General features: G+C 47.0%; 2 protein-coding genes across 2 annotated transcripts in view; one reads left to right on the top strand and one right to left on the bottom strand.

Annotated features, from left to right (window-relative positions):
* Positions 1-477: 477 nt before the first annotated feature.
* Positions 478-9,818, bottom strand: SPX (spexin hormone). Its single transcript, XM_056846612.1, has 6 exons — positions 9,813-9,818; positions 6,203-6,283; positions 5,701-5,758; positions 3,259-3,321; positions 1,443-1,529; positions 478-536 (listed from the first exon to the last, which is right to left on the bottom strand). The coding sequence occupies exons 1-6, from the start codon at positions 9,816-9,818 to the stop codon at positions 478-480; spliced, it is 354 nt and encodes a 117-aa protein (XP_056702590.1).
* Positions 9,819-17,387: 7,569 nt separating this feature from the next.
* The window catches only part of IRAG2 (inositol 1,4,5-triphosphate receptor associated 2), a 65,781-nt gene continuing 59,197 nt past the window's right edge, over positions 17,388-23,971 (top strand). The window contains exons 1-3 of the mRNA XM_056846613.1: positions 17,388-17,982; positions 20,870-20,980; positions 22,136-22,316. Coding sequence (XP_056702591.1) covers positions 17,388-17,982; positions 20,870-20,980; positions 22,136-22,316 — 887 coding nt within the window. The remainder of the gene's footprint in view (positions 17,983-20,869; positions 20,981-22,135; positions 22,317-23,971) is intronic.

Raw genomic sequence — 23,971 nt, forward strand, 5'->3', positions numbered from 1 at the left:
GAAATGTAGAGGGAGAGCAAGGCGACCTCTGACGGTCAGAAACGGCACGCATAACCCAAACAAACACCCGAAGTCTTTGGAGGGGTGACAGAGTGAAACAGCCAAGCATAAAAGACCGACGATCAAAGCTTCGGAAACCTATTATCTCCCAGCGCATGCACGATGGTTAGGATTTTTCATCATTTACTCCGAAAGGTTTGCGAAGCCAACGAGAAAACAAAGACTTGTGATGTAGGACATAAGCTCGGCGCTGTACTTAAGTGCATGCAAAAGAGGTCTCGAAGCTAACAACAGCAATTAATTAACACAGTGCGTTCATACTGCCAGATGATTCATGTGAAGAAGATACAGCAGGCAGCTGAGGCAGGAGAGCTCGACAGACGAATGGGAATAGTTGAGGTTTCCTCTTAGATAGACAAGAAAATATGTTCTGAGTACGTCTAACGTGGGGTCATTTCTATCTAATGCTGCAACTTTTCACCAGTTTAAAAGGCCATCGCCGACGTATCCAGGATTCTCATTGGCCTCTTCTTCATCTGAAAAAAAAAAAAACCCAGACAAAAGGATGTAGCATTCATGGTAGCTGCAGAAAGAACCAAGGAAAGTGATTCCAGTGAATCTAGATCAGGGGGTCCCCAATATGATGTCTGCTATCACCTTTTCTCATTCCAGCATTTTGGCTAGTCACAATAGGGTTGCCAATATCCAGGTGGCGGCTGGAGATCTCCTGCTGTTACAACTGATCTCCAGCTGATAGAGATCAGTTCACCTGGAGAAAATGGCCACTTGGGCAATTGGAGTCTATGGCACTGAAGTCCCTCCCCTCCTCAAACCCCACCCTCCTCAGGCTCCACCCCAAAAACCTCCCGCCGGTGGCGAAGAGGGACCTGAGAACCCTAAGCCGCAAACAAAAAAACCTATTTGTTCAGGCTGAGGTCTGAAACTGACACACTCCCTGTGAAACTGACCAAATAAGCAACCCCATAGTATTCCAGCTTCAAGGGAAGGAGTTGGATGGGAAGGAGAGACAATTGGGAGGGAGAAGTGTGAATGGCCATGGGGAGAAAACTCTGAATTGACAAGTATGCACAGGACCACCTTTCGAGGCAGACATTAAACTCGGGGTAAAACAGCATCAAAACGCAGGAAATGCGAGGGGAGAGCAAGGCAACTTCTAAAGGTCAGAAAATATTTGCATAATGAAAATAAAGCCCCAAAGTACTTGGGGCTTGACAGTGACGGCAACAATCCGTGCATAAAAGGCCACAGTAAAATCCATTTGCAAAGTGGATTGAAAGTGCATTATTTGGCATGTGTGAAAGCGCAGTTTAATCCACCATCTGCAGGGAAGTTCCAAAGGAATCCAACCCCATGAAAACAAGTTCTTTTGCATCTACAATGAAATGTCCAGGAACGAGTAAAGCCAATCACGGTCTTCTTACCTTCCTCTTGTGCTTTCCGTAGAGAAGAGAGAAATAATGCTGCAGCTTCAGAAAGCGTTAACGGGTTTGTATTTTGGCTGCGGGTTTCTGCGGACACAAAAATAATCCAAACGTTTTGTTCTTGTTGCAAATGCTAGAGAAAGACAACCAGCCGTGATTGCAGAAAAGAGCAATCAAAATGATTAGGGGACAAGAGCAACTGTCCTATGGGGAGTTGTTAAGACTCTTAGGACTGTTTAGCTTGGAAAGAAGGCGGCTAAGGGGTGACATGATAGAGGTCTATAAAATTATGCATGGTTTGGAAAGAGTGGACAGGGAGAAGCTTTTCTCCCTCTCTCATAATACCAGAACGTGGGGTCATCTGCCGAAGCTGGAGGATGACAGATTCAAAACAGATAAAAGGAAGTATTTTTTTCATACAACACCTAGTTAAATTGTGGAACTCCATGCCCCAGGATGTGGTGATGGCTGCCAACTTGGAAGGCTTTAAGAGGGGAGTGGACATATTCATGGAGGAGAAGGGTATTCATGGCTATTAGTTAAAATGGACACTAGTCACGATGCGTACCTATTCTCTCCAGGATCAGAGGAGCATGCCTATTATCTTAGGTGCTGTGGAACACAGGCAGGATGGTGCTGCTGCAGTCGTCTTGTTTGTGGGCTTCCTGGAGGCAGCTGGTTGGCCACTGTGTGAACAGACTGCTGGACTTGATGGGCCTTGGTCTGATCCAACATGGCCTTTCTTATGTTCTTATGTTCATATACTGCGAACTTCAGCATAAACAGGATTGCCTGGCAAACTCAGTTAGATACGAGGAGAGCTCCCCATCCGAATGCCTCAATGTTTTTGAAGATCATACAGAAAAACGTTGTGCCTATACAGTGGCCATTTATTCTACAGGCCCAGTTGTTGCAATTTGGATTGCCAACTTTTAACTGCCAAAAGTTATAATCAAGTTACACCTAAATGCTCATTGGCATACAGGTGTTCGTTTTGCACTGAAACTGGAATTGGAAATAAAAAAAAAAAAATTGAAAAAATCACCCCATTACATCATTATGAGTTCCATTTCCATTTCAGCCATTAGGTGCTATGATCGATGTCACAGCCTGTGTGTGTGTGTTTGTGTGTTTGCTGTCAAGTCAGCTGACTTATGGCAACCCTATAGGGTTTTCAAGGCAAGAGAAGTTGGGAGGTGGTTTGCCATTGCCTGCCTCCGTGTCACAATCCCGGTATTCCTTAGAGGAGTCCCATCCAAATACTTGCCAGGGTTCGAGGCTGAGAGTGTGTGATCAGCCCAAGGTCATCCAGCAAGTTTCCATGATGCTAGTGGGGATTCAAACCTGGGTTTTCCAGGTCCTATCTGACACCTTAACGACTACACCATGCTGGCTCTCTCATAGAAGCAGTGTAATTGTGTAAGAAAGCAGCATAATCATGCAAAATTAACACATCCAATTTTACTAATGGAGATCATAAGAACATAAGAAAAGAATTTCCTGCATTGTGCAGGGGGTTGGACTAGATGACCCTGGTGGTCCCTTCCAACTCTATGATTCTATGATTCTATGAATTGTGGCTTCCATGTTGTCTTCAAGGGCAGCCCCACATAGAATGTGTTATAGCAATCCAGTCTTGAGGACACCGTCGTACTGATTTAGCATGCTGAGGTCAGTCAATTTCTGAAAACAGAAGCCCCCGCCATTGCATCTCAGTAACTGGTATACAGAAAGGAACACTGCCTCTGAAAATGGAAGCTCCACTGAGCCACTGAAGGGACAATCTCATCTCCATTTACTTCCGAGACCCCCTTACCTAGCTGCAACCTGTCATACAGATCCTTCCTCTGGCTCTCCTCTGAGATGAAGCGCCGACCTTCTGAAAAGCAATGACATGCAGCTAAAATGGGTATCACATCATGTTTTCGGCTAAGCAGTAGAGTTTTCAGTTAAACATTAGGAAGAATTTTTGGACAGAGCAGTTCCTCGGTGGAACAGGCTTCCTTAGGAGGGGGTGGGCTCTCCTTCTTTGGAGCTTTTTAAGCAGAGGCTAGATCAGGGGTCCTCAAACTTTTTAAACAGGGGGCCAGTTCACTGTCCCTCAAACACTGTTGGGGGCCAGACTATAGCCCAACCCTCTGCACAATGCAGCAAATCCACACCTACCTCGCCCCCACACCCACCCACAGGGACCCCTACTCCATGCACAGTCACATGCACACAGAGGGCAATTTCACATTTACTGAATAACGCACTTTTAATCCACATTCAATGCACTTTAACAATCATTTGCAAGTGGATTTTGCAGTTTCACACAGTAAAACCCAGCTGCAAAATGCATCGACAGTGGACTGAGAGTGCATGTGTGAACGCAACCCAGGAAGAGCCCGCCCCGTCGCTACACATGGGAAAAAAAACCCCAGCAGACACCGCCACAAGACATGCGTCAGCCGCTTCCACACGTGCACCCCCTCCTCCATGGCTCGGTCCCTACCCAACACTCGCCCCACCCAGCTCAAAGCTCTGCCCCTTCCACGAGACATGCGTCAGCCCCTTCCACACTTGCCCCCCCACCCCTCGGTCCCTGCCCAACACTCGCCCCGCCCATCTCCAAACTCCGCCCCTCAACAGGGGCACACAGAGAGACACGCAGGCAGGGCCCCGTGCACGCATCCACACGTTATGCGCACCTTCCCCACTCACGCAGCGCAGCACCTCGGTCGCTTTGGGCGGGCATCGGCGGTTCCCCTCCCGAGAAAGGTCAGAGTGGTGGTGGCTGCTGCTGCTGCTGGCGTCGGCCGAGGCTGTCCAGCCAGCTGGGCCCCGGCGGGCAGGCGCGGCAGCAGCACCCGGGCCCGCCAGCCTCCTCCTCCTCCTCCCGCTTCTCCTCGCGGCCGCCCCGGGGGCGTCGCCTCAGCCCCCAGCCCCGTCGGAGCAACGGCGACGCCGCCAACACGGACGCTCGGGCGCCCAATGCCGCCAAGGCCGTGGCCGCCACCACCATCTTCTCGCAGCCCAAAGACTAGGCGCGCGCGGGCCTCAGACGGCCCCGCCCCTTTCTGTCGCCGGCGAGGCCGCTTGTCGGGCTCCGCCCCTTCTCGCCTTTTTATGTGGACTTGAGGAAATGCCACGCCCACTCAGAAGAACGGGAGAAACTAGCCCCCCCCCCAATAATATTAATCGGCAGTGAAAAGCCTCACAGCGCCGTTTGTTTTTCCTTCACGCGCGGGTGTGCGCGCACAATCTGTGCGAGAGAGAGAATGTCTCTCTCCCCCCCACACCCCGAGTATTTAAATGGACTTCCTCCCAGCATTACCTTGTGGCTGCAATTTTTTAAAGGGGCCGGGTTCAGGACCCTGATGGGCCGGATCCGGCCCACGGGCCGTAGTTTGAGGACCCCTGGGCTAGATGGTCATCTGAGAGCAATGCTGATTCTGTGAACTGAGGCAGATCACGAGAGGGAGGGCAGGAAGGGTTGCATCAGTGTTTGGCTCTCTAGAAATCAGTTCACCTGGAGAAAATGGCAGCTTTGGCAATTGGACTCTATGGCATTAAAGTCCCTCCCCTCCCCAAACCCCACCCTCCTCAGGCTCCACCCCAAAAACCTCCCGCCGGTGGCAAAGGGGGACTCTTTATATCTCGCAACCCTAGCGAGATATAGGCTCCACCTGGAGGTTGGAAAGCCTAATTGGGCCTTTCCTCTTGTAGTGATAGCATTTACAGTTTACAGACATTCTGTTATATTTTACAGTGTTAGGAAACTGGTAGTGCTACCTGGAGGTTGGCAACCTTACCCTAGGCCCACTGTAGGATTGCCAACTTACAGCTGGGGCCCTAGAGTTCTCCCAGAATTGCAACTCGTCTTCAACCTACAGATAGGGTTGCCAGCTCTGGGCTGGGAAAATTTGGGGGTGGAGCCTGAGGAGGGTGGGGTTTGGAGAAGGGAGGGACTTCAGTGCTATAGAGTCCAATTGCCCAAGCAGCCATTTTCTCTAGAGGAACTGATCTCTATCGGCTGGATATCAGTTGTAATAGCGGGAGATCTCCAGCCACCATCTGGATGTTGGCAACCCTAGCTACAATCATTAGTTTCCCTCGAAAAAATGGCAGATTCTATGGTATATCATAGATTCTGTGTGAAATCCCTCCCAACTGCCCCCTCCACAGGCTCTGCCCCTAACTCTCCATGAATTTCCCAGGCCAGAATTGGCAACCCACTTGGAACAACTTCCAAGGAGAAATTGTTAGCAAGACTTACGTGCACCTTTTAAATACAGCATAGCCTGCGGAGTCCAGTTTCTTCTTTGGAAGTGAGCCTTTTCATACCAAAACGAGAGAGAGAGAGAACATAACTTATTGTAGATATAGAAGAAGAAGAGTTGGTTTTTATATGCTGACTTTCTCTACCACTTAAGGAAGAATTAAACCGGCTTACAGCCGCCTTCCCCTCCCCTCCCCACAACATACACCCTGTGAGGTAGGTGGGGCTGAGAGAGTGTGACTAGTCCAAGGTCACCCAGCTGGCTTCATGTGGAGGAGTGGGGAAACCAACCTGGTTCACCAGATTGGAGTCCGCCGCTCATGTGGAGGAGTGGGGAATCGAACCCGGTTCTCCAGATCAGAGTCCACCACTCCAAACCACCGCTCTTAACCACGACACCACGCTGGCTCTCCAGCTTGGACTCTGAAGGCCTGCAATGCGCATGGAATTCATTTTCTGCTGGGCTCTTGAGCCACTGGGCATCCCAAGATGTTCTTACCTGAGGAGCGCTCCAGGAGTAAGAGATGAAAGAAGCAGAAAGCAAGAGGGCGAGGGCTGTTGCCGTCCCTCTGTGGAGCCCCTGAAATGGGAAAAGCGGCCAGAAGGACTTAGCATGGATCATCACATCCCTTATTGGCACTTCCAGTGTTAACTTGAACAGATTTCCGCTCCCATTGACAGTACCAAGAATATAGTACATCACACACACCGTCTGACATTTCACAGAAGAAAATGGGGAACTTAACAACATAAGAGGCCCTGCTGGATCAGACCAAGGCCCATCAAGTCCAGCAGTCTGTTCACACAGCGGCCAACCAGGGGCCTCCAGGAGGCCCACAAAGAAGACGACTGCAGCAGAATTGTCCTGCTTGTGTTCCACAACACCTAATACAATGGGAGTGCTCCTCTGATCTAGGAGAGAATACGTATGCATCATGACTAGTATTCATTTTGACTAGTAGCCATGGATAGCCCTCCTCTATGAACATGTCCACTCCCCTCTTAAAGCCTTCCAAGTTGGCAGCCATCCCCACATCCTGGGGCAGGGAGTTCCACAATTTAACCATGCGTTGTGTAAAGAAATACTTCCTCTTATCTGTTTTGAATTTCTCACCCTCCAGCTTCAGCAGATGACCCTGCCCGCGTTCTAGCGTTATGAGAGGGACATGCAGCATCCCAATTTTTGTAGCAAGGATTGCTCTACCAGTCCTCTGATCACTCCCAACTAGGGTTGCCAACCTCCAGGTGGTGGCTGGAGATCTCCGACTATTACAACTGATCTCCAGGTGACAGGGATCAGTTCCCCTGGAGAAAATGGCCGCTTTGGAAGGTGGCATTATACCCCATTGAAGTCCCTCCCCTCCCCAAATGCCGCCATCCTCAGGCTCCACCCCTAAAATCTCCAGGTATTTCCCTAGCCAGACCTGGCAACCCCATTGGCAACCCTAGAACCTCCATGAATAAGGGACTGCAGAAAGGCTGTGAATTGACTGAGAATAAACAAAAAATCTGACTGGATCCAACCCATATAATTTACCCACATAGGGGCCCTTTTGGCTATATGACTCATACCAATATTATTAATATTAATAATATTGTGCCTTAATCAGATTTGATATGTATATCACAAATATGCCTGAAACATATTGTCAATTGGATCATATTTATACCCTAGCCTACCTCACAGGGTTGTAGTGAGGGCAAAAGAGAGGAAGGGAGAAGTCTGTCTGTTACCCTGATCTCCTTGGAAGAAGGACAGGATAAAAATGGTTGGGTGGAAGTAGATGCTTCTGGAACATTTTGTTAAATACTCAATTAGACGGACCAATCAGAAATCTTTTGGCCAGCTAAAAAGGTGTCCCTGATTAATGAAGCAGTAAGATTGTTAAATAAAAATTTAATGACTTCTAATACGATTCCTCACAAAATTCTCCGGATGCCTTTTCCCTCGTCACAGTCTCTTCACTCATGCAGCAAATGAGTTAATTGGTGGAGTAATCCGTCAAAACACACACAATTAATATTTGTTTTTAATTGACATACCTAATATATAAATTTGCAGCTAATTATATTAAAGTATACATCGTGGCTAGATCACGCATACAATCTATTCAAAATAAGCATGTTTAGGATCCATTTATTTCAGGAACAGAGATTTAAACATGGGGCTCTACTCTTCCACTGTAATCAGAGAGTTACATGGGACTCAACTAAGGTTGCCAACCTCCAGGTGAGACCTGGAGATCTCCCGGAATTACAACTGGTCTTCAGGTAACAAAGTTCAGTTCCCCTGGAGAAAATGGCTGCTTTGGAGGGTGGACACAATGGAATTGTACCCTGCTGATTTCCCCTTCCGCCCCAAATCCTGTCTTCCCCAGGCTCAACCCCCAAATCTCCAGGAATTTTCCAGCCAGTTGGCAACCCTAGGCTCAGCTCGTCCACTGGGGATCCTGACTGTTCTTCCCCTGGCTGGCTGCAGATAGGATTGCCAACCTCCAGGTACTAGCTGGAGATCTCCTGCTGTTACACCTGATCTCCAGCCGACAGAGATCAGTTCCCCTGGAGAAAATGGTCTCGTTGGCCATTGGACTCTATGGCATTGAAGTCCCTCCCCTCCCTGGCCCTCCTCAGGCTCCATCCCCAAAACCTCCCACCAAAGGCAAAGAGGGACCTGGCAACCTTAGCTGCAGACCTGTGTGCTGATGAATCGGCGCCAATTGGATAAATGTCAGAGAATGTTGGTTTTAAATTGAGTTGGGAATATTTTTGTAATATTTCCCCCCGTTGATTATTATACAATGTTTTTCATGGATGGTAGCGACTCGGAGCCCAGCCTTGGCTGGGAAAGAGAGTGGGATATAAGTCTAAAAATAAAAATAAAATAAAAGGGAGTCTCTATAAAGGAAGCCACAGCCTTCAATTTGCAAGATCTGAACAAGGCTGTCAAAGATAAGACATTTCGGAGGACATTGATTCATAGGGTTGCCACGGGTCAGAAGCGACTTGACTGTACTTAACACACACACACACTCACACATTAACAAACTTTGGCCAGGTCAGCGTGTGTGGAGCTTTATAGAGTTACATTAGTGAGTTTCCTGTCAGATCTTGGAAGCTATGCTGGGTTGCCCCTGGATAGGTGGGAGACCACCAAGGAAGACCAGGGTCACTCACGACACAGAGGCAGGCAATGGCAAACCACCTCTGAATGTCTCTTGCCTTGTAAAGACTTTTAAAAAATGGCCAACCCCCCACATCCTTGAAATGAAAGCCATTACACAGAGATAAGCATACACTTGACGCAATGCTTACAATGCAATCCTAAACAGAGTCACACCCTACTAAGCCAGTTGTCTTCAGTGGCCTTAGAGGGGTTTCACTCTGTTCAGGGTTGTACTGTTAGATTGCCTTTCCAAACCATGAAGAGCTGGGAAGTTTCTTTTCATCGTTTCTGACTGTAATCTTCATTCATTCATTCTCGATATTTCACCTGTTTTCCCACTTATTTTGATTCAACACTATTGAATCTATTTAACACTATTGAGAACTATTAAAAAGAAATCCACCTTTAATTCGATTGAAAAACCCAGCATAGATCTGCTGAGTAGATTTATTCTTTAGATTTTGCTGGGGTTCAGATTTAGAGAGAAATAATGGAAAGCAGGGAAATTTTCTTGAGATTTCAAGAAATCATAACTTTTTTTCTTGCTCTCTGGCATATACTTTCATTATTCAGTCGCAGTCCTATTCATTTAAATATGCTTACTGGGGAATAACTGGAAATAAAAGCGATTTCCATTGATTTCGCTGGATTTCTTCTAGCCTTAGATGTCATTATACTCTGGAGAAGTGAGCTGTGACTCACGAAAGCTCATACCCTGCCAGAAATTTTGTTAGTCTTTGAGGTGCTACTGGACCCTTGCTCTTTTCTATGTCATTATACCGTTATTTATGGTTTAATCTGTGAGTTTACTGTACGCAAACAGTTGTTGCTAACATTTCTGTCCAAGCCTTTTGAAAAAATGCACAAAAGCAGCCCCTGAAATGCCTCGAAACAGCCTACTTGATCAACTGGAAATAGAGAGGACACAAATTCGTTATCCACCTACCTTCATCCTCTGCTCTCTCGCTGATCCAAAGCTTTTGGTAGCTACGGACCCCCTGCAATATGATACATGGTGTGGTTGTCATGTAGGAATCCCTATTTAAGCCTTCCATGTGAAGACGCCCTCCCCTCGGAGGCAGAATTGAGTGCTCTAAAGGGACTCCTTGTCAACCTTGGACAAGAAGGCATGGAACGGCTGACGTCTCCTGGAGACGGGGGAGGAGGAGGATTCAGAGACCTTCAGGGAAAGGATGGACACTTCTGACATCTACGTTCACCACCGCATCAGGAGAATGCATCAGCCTCAAGCACCCTGCAGGCTCCCAAATAAAGCTATCAAGCCTAATGACCAAGCATCAAAACCGACAGCCATCACAAGTATTAATGAGAACTTTACCCTCATCTAGCCACAAGGTAGCATATTATTCTCAGCATGCTCCCAGATTATCCAGAGTGTTCCCAATGTATTGATTTATTTGTTAAAACCATTGATATCCCACCTTTCCTTTTGGTTCAAGGCTGTTTGCAAGGCTACAAGAAGAACCCAGCTCTTCAGGCCAAGGGTCCATCTAGTCCGCCATCTTGTTCCTCAAAGTGGCCAACCAGATATCCTTTAAGGCCTACAAGCAGGGTACAGAGGCCAAAGCCTTTCTCTATTAATGTTGCCCTAGAAAATGACACTCAGAGGTGAACATGGAAGCTGTGTTTGGTGGTGGAAAATGATGTCCCATTAGCAGCGTGGTGTAGTGGTTAAGAGCGGTGGTTTGGAGCGGTGGACTCTGTTCTGGAGGAGCGGGTTTGATTTCCCACTCCTCCACATGAGCAGCGGAGGCTAATCTGGTGAACTGGATTTGTTTCCCCACTCCTACACACAAAGCCACCTGGGTGACCTTACGCAAGTCATTCTCTCTCAGCCCCACCTACCTCACAGGGAGTCTGTTGTGGGGAGGGGAAGGGAAGTTGATTGTGAGTTGGTTTGAGTCTCCGTTAAGTGGTAGAGAAAGTCGACATATAAAAACCAACTCTTCTTCTTCTTGTGGCGTCCGTCCCCAGCAAGGGGCTTTCAAGGAAAGTGAGAATCAGAGGTGGTTTGCCATTGCCTTCCTCTGCAGAACCTTCCTTGGTGGTCTCCCTTCTAAGTACCGACCCTACTTAGCTTCCAAAATCTGACGAAATCAGGCGATTCCATGCTGCCTTCCCACCCCATCGCTTACTACCATCAGTCCATCAAGGTCAGTATTGTCTACTCAGACTGGCAGCGGTTCTCTGGGGTCTTAGGCAGCGGTCTTTCACGTCTCCAACTGCCTGGCCCTTTGTACTGCAGATGCCAAGGATTGAACCTGGGGCCTTCTGCATGCTGCATGCTGAGCAGCTGCTCTGCCCCTGAGCCACGGCTTCTCCCAAACCTAATGAGCAAACAAGTGACAGAAATCTCTCGCTGTTACACTTGATCTCCAGAGAACAGAGATCACCTGGAGAAAATGGCTGCTTTGGAAGGTGAACTCTATGGTGCTATACCCCATTGAGGTCCCTGCCCTCCCCAAACCCTGCCATCCTCAGGCTCCACCCCCCAAATATCCAGGAATTTCCCAACACAGACCTGGCAACTCTAGTGGTCTCCCATCCAAGTATTTACTGAGGCTTCCCTGGCTTAGCTTCTGAGATCAGACAAGATCAGGCTAGCCTGATACAAGAACATTTATCCATGCACATTAAGAAAATACTGATCATCATCCAGATCCCCAGTCATAGACATGAAGCTGCCTAGTATCAAATCAGACCCTTGGTCTATCAAACTCAGTACTGTCTGTTCAGACTGGCGGCAGCTCTCCAGGGTCTCAGGTCAAGGTCTTTCACATCACTACCAGAAGGGTGTAGTGGTTAGGAGGACCAGTAGACTCTATAATCTGGAGAACAGGGTTTGATTCCCCACTCAAACGCACGAAGCCCACTAGGTGACCTTGGGCTAGTCACAGTTCTTTCTGAACTCTCTCAGCCCCACCTACCTCACAAGGTATCTGTTGTGGGGAGCGGAAGGGAAGGTGATTGCAAGCTGCCATGTGAAGCGGTGCTGGCTGCACCAAGAAGGTGTGAGTTGCATTCATGTGTGGGAGTTCTTCCCACTGGGAATTACATAATCATTCTTGAGGCCGTACATTGCCACAGAGACCTCCGGCCCATGCTGCTTTTAGACCAGCTACTCTGGTTAATGGAAGAGAAAATCAGGGTATAAAAACCAACTCCTCCTCTTCTTTCTCTTCCTCTTCTTCTTCATCTTCCTTGTCCTTTTTAACTGGAGATTCCAGGGATTAAAGCTGGGATGTTCTGCATGCCAAGAAGATCCTCTATCTCTGAGCCATGGCCCTTGACCTGAACGGAACTGTCACAGGTAGCTGCCTTATACTGATCAGACCATTGGTCCATCAAGGTCAATATTGCCTACTCAGACTGGCAGTGGCTCTCCTGGGTCTCCAGGGTCTTTCACATCAACTACTGCTTGGTCCTTTTAACTGGAGAGGCCAGAGATTGAAGCTGGGGCCTTCTGCATGTTAAGAAGATGCTCTACCACTGAGCCACGGCCCCTGTCCATAATAAAATATATAATGTTTCAAAAGAAATTAAAGATCCTTTGTTGTTTTGTTCCCAGCCCTTACTGATGTGTTCAGCGTTCAAAAACGCCTTGCGTCAAACTTTCCACCTTCCCACTGGTTGTCCTATGGACGAGAGATGCGCTCTGTCATGTAATCAATATCCTCAAGCCAGCCTCATGAAGAGAAGATCACCGCATCAGCAGGGTCTCTTGTTAAAGGGAACTCCAGGCTTGCTTGGTTCTGAGCGAATGACCTCGGAAAGGGCAGTGTCCTATCTTCCTTGACGCTGTCCATCATCAAGTCCCAACTGCTGGAACAAAACTATTTGGGTGAGTTCGTTGTGGTTTCGGAGTAAACACTGACCTTCGCAGACAAGGCAAATACAAGCAAAAGTATGAGTCAGGGCTGATCCAGTGAGCCCCGCAGAACATATGCAGGCTCTAGGGTTGCCAGTGTGGTGTTGTGGTTGAAAGCAGCAGTTTGGAGCAGCGGACTCTAAGCTGGAGAACCGGGTTTGATTCCCCGCTCCTCCACATGAGCAGCAGACGCTAATCTGTTGACCTGGATTTATTTCCCCACTCCTACACATGAAGCCAGCTGGGTGACTTTGGGCTAGTCACAGCAATCTTAGAGCTCTCTCAGCCTCACCTACCTCATAGGGTGTCTGTTGTGGGGAGGGGAAAGGAAGGAGATTGTAAGCTGGTTTGTGTCTTCCTTAAGTGGTAGAGAAAGTCGGCATATAAAAACCAACTCTTCTTCTTCTTCTTCTTCCCAACTCTAGGGAGGACAGAGTTTGGGCAGGAAAGGTACATCAGGAAGGTACAACCTAGGGTTCCCAACTGCCCGGTTGTGGTGGGCAATTGCCCACCAAGCAGCTGATGGTCGGCGAGCGGAAGCAGGAAGGGGATAGCGAGACAGCAATAATTAGAGTTGCCAGATCTTGGTTGGGAAATACCTAGAAATCTTGGGGGTGGGGCCTAAAGAGGGCAGGGTTTGGGGAGGGGAGAGATCTCAGTAGGGTATAATGCCATCAAGTTCACCTTCCCAAGCAGCCACTTTTTCCAGGGGAGCTGATCTTGGTTGTCTGGAGATCTGTTACAATAGTGGGAGATCTCCAGGAACCACCTGGAGGTTGGCAGCCTTAGTGATAATGCCCTCATGAAGTTCGGTGTGTTCTCCACTAAAGTGAATTGAGACACAGGGCAAAAACGCTCGGTTGCTTTAGCCTCCTGTTTCAGCAGGATTCAGCCAGGATCGAACGCATGCGTTTGGCTGAAACAGGGAATAAAGGAGGCTAAAGCGACCATGCATTTTCACCCACACATGCACACCCCCGCATGCAGGAGTGTGTTCATTGCGATAAACACGGAGCTCTGCATCACTGCTGATTTTCCGTTGGACTTCACTTCCACTGTGGCACATCCCCTACAGGCTGAAGCGTTACGTGACCTTCTCTCCTACCTCGGCGAATGTGGAAGAATAAGGGTACAACCTGAGGGCTTTGAACCAGATTCAGCACTGCAAAGAGCATGTTCCCCTCTCAGTTAAGGGCTAAGTGCGTCATGCATCTTTGTCCAGTGAGCCAGCCAAGGAATGCGCAAGCGCAAACGATTTCTCTATTAATGCTGGCCTCCCTATCCTAACCTACTCTACCTGCCAGGAAAGCTTCTACTCCATCTTCAGGCTGCATTTTTATGTGAACTATCTACAGTCCTTACTGTTAGGGTTGCCAACCTCCAGGTACTAGCTGGAGATCTCCTGCTATTACAACTGATCTCCAGCCGGTAGAGATCAGTTCACCTGGAGAAAATGGCCATTTTGGCAATTGGACTCCATGGCATTGAAGACCCTTCCCTCCCCAAACCCCATGGTTTGGATTTCTTTTTTTAATGGTTTGGATTTTTTTTTTTTTTAAAGGAAAGCAGAAACAATGCCAGAATGCCTATTTTCAAATTTCAGTACCTTTATTGGCATACCATCAAGCAGTCGATCAAATAAAACCAACCCTCTAAACATCATTTAACCTCCACCTCTTAACAATTTCATCAAAAAATTTAGCCACAGCTTCAATAATCTCCGAATCTTGGGAGGATAACGACAATTTGATCTTACTATCATCAGCTTGATCTACATGATTTGAGAGAAAGGGATCTAAAAGGACCGCACAAATTTCACAATAAAATGGGCAATACAAGAGCATATGGTCAATACTTTCAATCTCCCCCAGGGCACATTTACACACCCTGGCAGAGTATGGAATTTTCTTATATCTCCCATACAGAATAGCAGAAGGGAGAACATTGAAACGGGTTAACATGAATGCCCTCCGGAGATGAGGGACAATAAGACAGGACCAGTACTCTGGCATGGGATTTGGTATTCCCCATCGCAGCGGTGAGCATCTTCCAGAAGCTAGACTTCTAAGTTCTTGCATTTCAAGAATGCCTATTTTCAAAAGCCAGCAACTGCAGAGGGGAAGACAGAGAATGTAAGGGGGTGGGAAGAGAGTTAATTAGGCACAAGGGAAATTGCAGGTGTTTCTGGTCATGCAATTTTCCCCAGCTGGGGCTGCGATAAATTCAAACTCTAGAACCGCAGCCAGAAAGCAGATAGAGATTCCCAGGACCGGCGTGGAAAGGAAATTAGAGTGGTTTGGTTGTTGTTTTTTTCAAACAGAAGAAAGTATCTATTCCCTTTTTGTGCATTTTGGGTATGCTGCGGTTTATAGTTTTCTCTCTTCCCTCCCTCCCCGTTATATTGATTCAAAGCTTAGAGATCTTTTAAGAAACTTACATTGTTTGTGAACCATCTTTACAGGATGTGTAAATGCTAGTGCGCTGTACTTGTCAGGGAGATGGACTGGGAAGAGTAAAGGTCAAATGCTCTCCCCTTTATAAAATTCACTGGGTGGCTTTGAGAAAGCGGCTTTCTTGATCTACCTCAAAGGGTTGTTGTAAGGATAAAAGGGAGAAACTGTATACGAGGTCTGAGCTCCCTGGGGAAAGAGTGGGATAAAATGGAGAGTTTTTAAGAAAAGCAAAACTGTAAGTTGTTCCTATAGCTTGCCAGTTGACGGAGTAGATGTTTCTAGGTTGGAAGCATGTGCATGGAAAGGAGCATTTTGTGTCCATGTGGTGCAAAAGGAAGAACGCTCACCCCATGTCATGTAATCCATGTTCTACTGAACCCCTATTAGGGTTGCCAGCTCTGGGTTGGGAAATTCCTGGAGATTTGGGGGGTGGAGGTTCAGGGTGAAGGTGAAGGTGGGGTTCAGGGTAGGGTTGCCAGGTCCCTCTTCGCCTCCGGTAGGAGGTTTTGGGGGTGGAGCCTGAGGAGGGCGGGGCTTGGGGAGGGGAGGGACTTCAATGCCATAGAGTCCAGTTGCCAAAGTGGCCATTTTCTTCAGGTGAGCTGAACTCTATCGGCTGGATATCAGTTGTAATAGCAGGAGATCTCCAGCTAGTACCTGGAGGTTGGCAACCCTAGTTCAGGGAGGGAAGTCAGTGGGGTATAGTGCCATAGAACTGACTTGCTGGGGAGGGTGGGCTACAAATTTGAAAATAAATAGAGGCCACCTCCCAAAGCAGCCATTTGCTCCAAGGAAACTGATCTCTGTAACCTGGAGACCACTTGTAATTCTAGGAGATCTCCAGACACCACCTGGAGACTGGCAAGGTTGGGAAATACCTGGAGATTTTGGGATGGAGCCTGAGGAGGGCAGGGTTTGGGGGAGGGGAGGGACTTCAATGGACTATAATAACATAGAGTCCCCCTTCCAAAGCAGCCTTTTTCTCCAGGTGTTCTGATCTCTGTCACCCGGAGATCAATTATAATCCCAGGAAATCTCCAGCCTAGGGTTGCCACGTCCCTCCTTGCCACTGGCGGGAGGTTTTTGGGGCAGAGCCTGAGGAGGCCGGGGATTGGGGAGGGGAGGGACTTCAATGCCATGGAGTCCAATTGCAAAATCGGCCATTTTCTCCAGGTGAACTGATCTTTATTGGCTGGAGATCAGTTGTAATAGTGGGAGATCTCCAGCCAGCACCTGGAGGTGGTCAACCTAAATAATTTACAGGACGATTGCATTTAGCACCTGGAGGTTGGCAACCCTACTCCAGCCACCACCTGGAGGTAACTCCAAATCTAACACAGATCAACCATACAAAGTATAGCTAATCAACAGACTGTATTATACAATAACATTGACAAGCACGTACAAAAAGTCCTATTTCTTAAACATAAAGACACAAAGTCACAATATTCTAAGGTTTCCAAAACTCACTATCCTAAAGACAGACAAAAAATCCAACAGGTACCAATTCAAGGTTTTGATGCCATTTTAGCATCCTGGGCCAGATATCAAAATACCCTTATACCATAACGGTATCCTGAGAAGGAACCTGTTGGAAGACTGTTAAGAAATAAAATTGTTGGTATCCTGGGAAGGAACCTTATGAAGGATTCTTGGATATGGATTCTTTAATATGAAATAAGAGACAGGATATATAAGGTTGGTGAAGTGGAACTGATGAAGAACTGAAACAGTCATCTTCCTTTTCACTTTTGATCCCCTGCTTTAGGACTGAGTAATACTTACCTGGAATCCACACCTGAAAGAAGAAGAAAACCTTGAATTGGTACCTGTTCGGGTTTTTGTCTGTCTTTAGGATAGTGAGTTTTGGAAACCTTGGAATATTGTGACTTTGTGTCTTTATGCTTAAGAAATAGGACTTTTTGTATGTGTGTGTCAATGTAATAGTATAATACAGTCTGTTGTTTAGCTATACTTTGTATGGTTGATCTGTGTTAGATTTGGAGTAACTACATTTATACACAGAGGTGTCTATTTTGGCTTACCACCTGGAAGCTGGCAATCCTGTCCCTACATCATACGAATGAAGTTGAAAGGAGAGTTTAAAATTGTTCCTTAATTTGCACTGTCTTCTCTTTTATTTAGACAACTTCAGGGGGAAAAAGGAGCGGTGTGGGAAATGTCCATGTCCGTGGGAAGCAGTATTGGCAAACGCCACCACAATCCGGTGGACAGCCTTTGTCGGAAGATCCACACCATCAACATGCTGGACAAAACCACCAATCCTGCAATGCAGATCACGAAGCTCCGATCCAAGAACTTTGACAGCCCGCAAGGCAGCGTGAAGGAAAACTTGGAGGAGATCTTGAAGAAGAGGACCTTGAGAAGCAGCGAAGGCAGTGGGACTAGTAACGGGGCCTCTTTCCTAAGCGCTTATAGCGACGAGGTCTTCTCCCCGTGCCTGCAAACGGCCCCGAGCCACAGGCGCATCTCGGACATCCGGTTTGGGAACAAGACCTTTTCCGTCAGTCGAATGAAAGACCGAACCAGCCGGTTTGGGCTCCCGGCGGTGGAATCGGGGAGTTATTTGTCACCTCCCGTCAGAAGCAGAGAAACTGCACTGGGACGCTTATCTGGGAACCCCGGGGCAGAGCAGGAAAGTGGAGCTTCTCCTGAACGTAACTATATCACATCGAGTCCCAACTTGTTTGCTCATGAATTGAAGTCTGTGCAGCCAAAGTTCCAGTCCCCTGTGGCAAAAAGACTCTCTTTGGGTAAGGGATGGGGAAGTTAGCTTTTGAGAGGCAGTGTGTTGTAATGGGTAGAGCGGGGAGGGAGTCCCCAGGTGGTTTTGGAAGGCGTCTGATTGGCCATGAGAGATTTGATTGGCTGTGCAGGATCTTTAAAAGCATTACTTTGGTGGCGGCGGCCACTAGTGCGCAAGGATCTTCACTGAAGGTAAGCCGTGGCAGCCATTTTTTTCCTAGCTCCGCCTCCTGCAGCAGCCATTTTGTGGCTGTGTCCACCATGCTGCATCAAAGAAGGAGGAGGAAGAGTTGGTTTTTATATGCCGACTTTCTCTGCCTCTTAAGGAAGGATCAAACCAGCTTACAATCACCTTCCCTTCCCCTCCCCACAACAGACACCCTGTGAGGTAGGCGAGGCTGAGAGAGCTGTGACTAGCCCAAGGTCACCTAGCTGGCTGCATGTGGAGGAGTGGGGAAACAACTCCAGTTCACCAGATTAGCCTCCGCCGCTCATGTGGAGGAGTGGGGAATCAAACCCTGCTCTCCAGATCAGAGTCCACCGCTCCAAACCACTGTTCTTAACCACCACACCACGCTGGCACATATGCTCAAAAAGGTTTAGAAGATTCTGCACATAACATGCATAACCAATGAGAATATAAAATATACAATGGGTTGATTCAACAGTAAGTTTGCCAGGCCCCTCTGCCACTGGCGGAAGGTTTTTTGGGGTGGAGCCTGGGGAGGGTGGGGTGTGGAGAGGCTGAGGCACTTCAATGCCATAGAGTCCAATTGCCAAAGTGGCCATTTTCTCCAGGGGAACTGATATCTATAGGTTGGAGATGATTTGTAACAGCAGGGGATCTCCAGCTTAGGCTCAACCCCCAAAATCTCCAGGTATTTTTCAATCTGAAGCTGGCACAATGTAGAGACAACGGGTAATATGAGCAGCAAACAGTTAAAATTCCTTTCCATCTAAGGTTTTATAAGGGATATTTACTAAGACTCCTTTTAACAAGAGGGTATGTGCATGCGGAACGGGCCAGCCAGACGCCCTACATCACATTATCTTAGATTGCTGTTTACCTGAAGAACCCCGTAAAACATTTATATTACCCTTAATCAGCAAATGGATGGCCCCTTACAGAACATCCACTTGCCAATTCTTGCTGAACGACATTACAACTGATGTTACGGTGAAGGTGGCGGAGTTTTTGGCAGAAGTTGTTAAGGTTAAGATTGAAACTCAATTTTAATCTAGTTATGTATTATCTGTTTATCTCTGCCCTTGTGACCATCAACATTATGCCAATAAAGGTTATCTGATTCTGATTCAGATAATAATACATCCTGTATAGTCCACAGTTCCTTTCCCTTTATAAGAGTAGCCCTACTAGGTAAGGTAAAGGTCCCCTGTGCAAGCACCGGGTCATTCCTGACCCATGGGGTGACGTCACATCCCAACGTTTCCAAGGCAGACTTCGTTTATGGGGTGGTTTGCCAGTGCCTTCCCCAGTCATCTTCCCTTTACCCCCAGCAAGCTGGGTACTCATTTCACCGACCTCGGAAGGATGGAAGGCTGAGTCATCCTTGAGCCGGCTACCTGAAACCGACTTCCGTCGGAATCGAACTCAGGTCGTGAGCAGAGCTTTTGACTGCAGTACTGCAGCTTAACGCTTTGCACCTCGGGGCAGAAAAGCCCTCCAGAACAATGCGTACAACTTACATTTCAAGAAGTTCCTGAGGGTGGCCATATTGGCCTGCCGTTGAAGAGCTAGATTTGAGTGCAGTAGCACCTTAGAGACCAACAAGAATGGGGGGGGGGGTATAAGCTTTTGAGAGCTTGGCTTGCATCTTGGTCTAACTTTCAAGAGGAAGGCAAAAGATGCAAGAGGGGGAAAATATGATTCTTCTAAACTATTCCTCTAGTGGCTTTTCCACTTGTGTGTTCCTGTTGCTTTGGGGATTTTTTCTGCTTCGTGCATGCATTGCTCCCTCTTGTGGTCGATCCGATACTACATTGCTCTATGTGCAGCATATCTCCCTGCAGATTTAAACTGCTGGTGTTTATGCTGGATGTAAAGAGACGTGATATCAAATCGACTACTAGAGCAAAAGGTGGGCAGAAAAGAAAAAATCCCCAAAGCAACAGGAACACACAAGCGAGGAAAACAATAATGCAAAAAAGGCCCTGGGTTGCGCATCAGAAGCAAAACAATAAGGCCATTTTTGCATGGTCAATTTTGATGATCGCGCAAAGCTCTTTTTAAAAATGCGACTTTAAAAATGCCTTTTCGCGGTCCCGGTGCAAAAGGAGACGTTCCACGCCCCCCACTCGCCTGCTCCTTTGTTCCTGTTTGCATAGCCATTAGCATATGCATAGCTAACGAGCCTCTGTTGTTTTGCATTGTTCCTTGAGGGGGATTCTTTGCCAGCAAACAGCAAAGGTTGCGTTAAAGGGGCTCTTTAGTAATGCAAAGCAGGTATGCGCCGGCTTCGCAGTCACTTCCAGAATGACGGTTCAGTGCGCAAAATTCAAAAAAATATGCGGGGCACTCCAGCCTGGAACGCGCTGCTAATTACCATGCAAAAATGGCCTAACAGTTATATGTAAAAATGGGACTCTAGAACAGTGGTTCGGGGTGGGGGGCAGGATATTCCAAGGGGGGCACAGGGGAAAATTGCTGTGTGCATTTTGTGTGGCTGTTTATGCTTATTTCTACCGGTAGGACAGGGGGGGCCACAGGAAGGAAACAAGGTCGGAAGGGGTCCACGGTGGGAAAAAGGTTGAGAACCACTGCTCTAGAATGCCACGGGAGTTTGGCATCTTGATGAAATGCAAACCTATAGCCACGTTCCTGGTTGGCAGGCCTTCAAAAAGCAGGTGAAATGTCAACACTCTTTCTCTTTGTAGGGTGCAGGCTGTCCGTTGGGACAAAAGACAATGAGAACGCTGATGTAAGCCTGATCTGCGAAGAAGACTTGCTGACGACCATCTTCTCCGCTTGCGATGTGGACAGAAGAGGTAAAAATTGCCTGGCTGGCATGGCAGAAGTGTCTCGGTTGTTATTTCTTTTTTTAAGTGTTATAAGACTCGGACTGTAATTCTTGGTTTGTAAGAATATTTTAGTCCATGTTTCTGGTTTTATCTGGCTAAGGGGCGTAAATAATCTATCTGTCTGTCTGTCTGTCTGGCTGGCTTGCAGCCTCCTCTTCTAACTCCTGTGGATGCTTTCATTAGTATTAAACAGCCTGCAGCATTAATGCTTCAAGTGCATATCGCACTAATGGACGGAAAACTCATGCATAACTCCGAGGAACAACCGAGACAGGCTGGGGGTGAATGTGAGTGAAAGTACCAATGCATAAACGACACACATCTCCATGAGGAAAACCAGTATTCCACACTTGGAATACTGTGTACAGTTCTGGTCACCACACCTAAAAAAGGATATTACAGCGCTTGAAAAGGTGCAGAAAAGAGCAACCAAAATGATTAGGGGAGTAGAGCAACTGTCCTATGAGGAGCGGTTAAGACACTTAGGGCTGTTTTTAAGGCCAGAAAGAAGGCGGCTAAGGGGAGACATGATAGAGGTCTATAAAATTATGCATGGTATGGAGAGAGTGGACAGGGAGAAGCTTTTCTCTCTCTCTCATAATACTAGAATGGGGGGTCATCTGCTGAAGCTGGAGGGTGAGAGATTCAAAACAGATAAAAGGAAGTATTTCTTCACGCAACGCATAGTTAAATTGTGGAACTCCCTGCCCCAGGATGTAGTGATGGCTGCCAACTTGGGAGGCTTTAGGAGGGGAGTGGACATGTTCATGGAAGAGAAGAGTATTCATGGCTACTAGTCAAATTGGATACTAGTCATGATGCATACCTATTCTCTGCAGGATCAGAGGAGCATGCCTATTATCTTAGATGCTGTGGAACACAGGCAGGACAATGCTGCTGCAGTTGTCTTGTTTGTGGGCTTCCTAGAGGCCCCTGGTTGGCCACTGTGTGAACAGACTGCTTGGCTTGATGGGTCTTGGTCTGATCCAGCATGGCTGTTCTTATGTTCTTATCTGGGGAACATCAGCTAACAGCAGTGAATGCATGTTGACCTTAAAACATTTCCCTTCTCTTAAACGCGTAATGACACTTGGATGCTTTCTCTGTGATTGTGGGCCTTAGGCAAAGTGGCAGTTTCCACCATAGTTGACTTCCTGAGACATACAACCAGCCGATGTTCAGAAGACAGCAGTCTGGAGGATCTCTGTAACATGCTTGATCCCGAACGCAGGGACATCTCCATGGACTTGGAAACCTATCACGCCATCATGAAAGAATGGATCGATGACTGCAAACGAAACTGGTACCTGACCGCTTCTTCCATCACCTTAGACGAAAAGCGACCAGTGTGCATAGTTCTGCAATGTACCTCCTGTTCATAGGAGAACACCTTCTTCTGTCTGTAGTTTAGTTCACCCTTGACAATGTCTTCTAAGTTATTTGCACACTCTCCCAGGATGCTTTTCAAATACATTGACCAGCAACACAGACATTTTGCCGCAGATCAGTGTTGTGGTGTGAGGCCAAAGAATGAAGAGAGAGAGAGAGAGAGAGAGAAAAGGGACTGGAAATGTGTTTCTGTAGAACGTCTCTGTATGGTGTGTCATAATGTTTTGTTGGTAGGTTTCATCAGTGGCAGTTCAAGTATCCCTAAGATCATTCTTGCCTGGAACCCTGACCCACTTTTTTAAAATAGTGGGGCAAGTATGTCTTACAGGGCTTGCTGACGTCTCACGTGGTTACTTCTTGTTGCAACATGAGTCCGGCCAGCATTTCTGGCCATGAGAAATGGCAGTCGAACTCTTCCCTCAGGGCAACTGGTGTGTGTGGTTTTCCGCACCGTTTGCAAAGAGGGCTGAGGGGCAAGGAATGCCAAATATCCTCCACTTCCAGCTTTCAGGCTTAAATGAGCAACAGGAGACAGGTTTTTGTTTTTTTAAAAAATCCTGGACTTTACAAGCATTCTTTTCTTTTCTTTTTTTGTTTCATCTTCCTCTAATGTGGGTCATGGAGGGAGACGTCACATAGGCCTTTGATGCATGGCTGTTTCCCTCGCGGTCACCCCTCCGTCGACTTCGGGTTTTTGTTTGGCTTATGCATGCCATTTCCAGCCGACAGAGGTCGCTTCTCTCTCCCCCTGCATTTCCCCCCATTTTGCCCGCGTTTTCAGGGACGTGTTTTATCCCAAATTTGAAAAAGAAAGTTGAGTAGATATTGATTTATAATGTAATAGATATAAGGTATCTGATTAGGTAATAAGAAATATGAGGCATTGTGATTAATAGTTAAGAAACATTGATTGATAGGTTTAGAATTGAGTATTAGTATATGAATGCATAATTATACTAGGCAAGCTTAGTAATATATAGTCTGGATGAAGACTTTAGAATAAAGGTTTAAATTAGTGACTAATTAAAAAAAACATTTGTATGGGTAGAATTAAAGAGGTACATTAGATAATATAGTATGGAATAGCTGCATTCATATCCAGTACTTGAGGGGGGGTCTTGTTCTAAGTAAGAAGTATCGTAAGAGAAGTGTAAGTTGTATGTGTGTTGTATTTGCATTTATGTTGAATTTGTTTTAAAAAATAATAAAATATTATTACAAAGAAAAATGAAGGCAAAATGCAGGGAAACGCAGGGGGAGAGGCAACCTCTGATGGCTGGCAACATCAGGCATAATCAAAACAAAGACCCAAAGTCATAGAATCATAGAATCATAGAGTTGGAAGGACCACCAAGGTCATCTAGTCCAACCACCTGCCCAATGCAGGAAATTAACGTTGGAGGGGTGCCAGTGAGTGAAACAGCCATATGTAAAAGCCCATCGTGAATGGAATGATGATGCAAGCAGATGTTGTCACAAATTAGGTTAAATGGCGTGATGACGTCACTTAAGATAATGTGCATAAATACTTCAGCAAGGAGTTCCAGAACATCGTTGTGAAGGGAGGCG

The sequence above is a fragment of the Euleptes europaea genome, chromosome 3 (assembly GCF_029931775.1).
Source record: "Euleptes europaea isolate rEulEur1 chromosome 3, rEulEur1.hap1, whole genome shotgun sequence".
Classification (NCBI taxonomy): Eukaryota; Metazoa; Chordata; class Lepidosauria; order Squamata; family Sphaerodactylidae; genus Euleptes; species Euleptes europaea.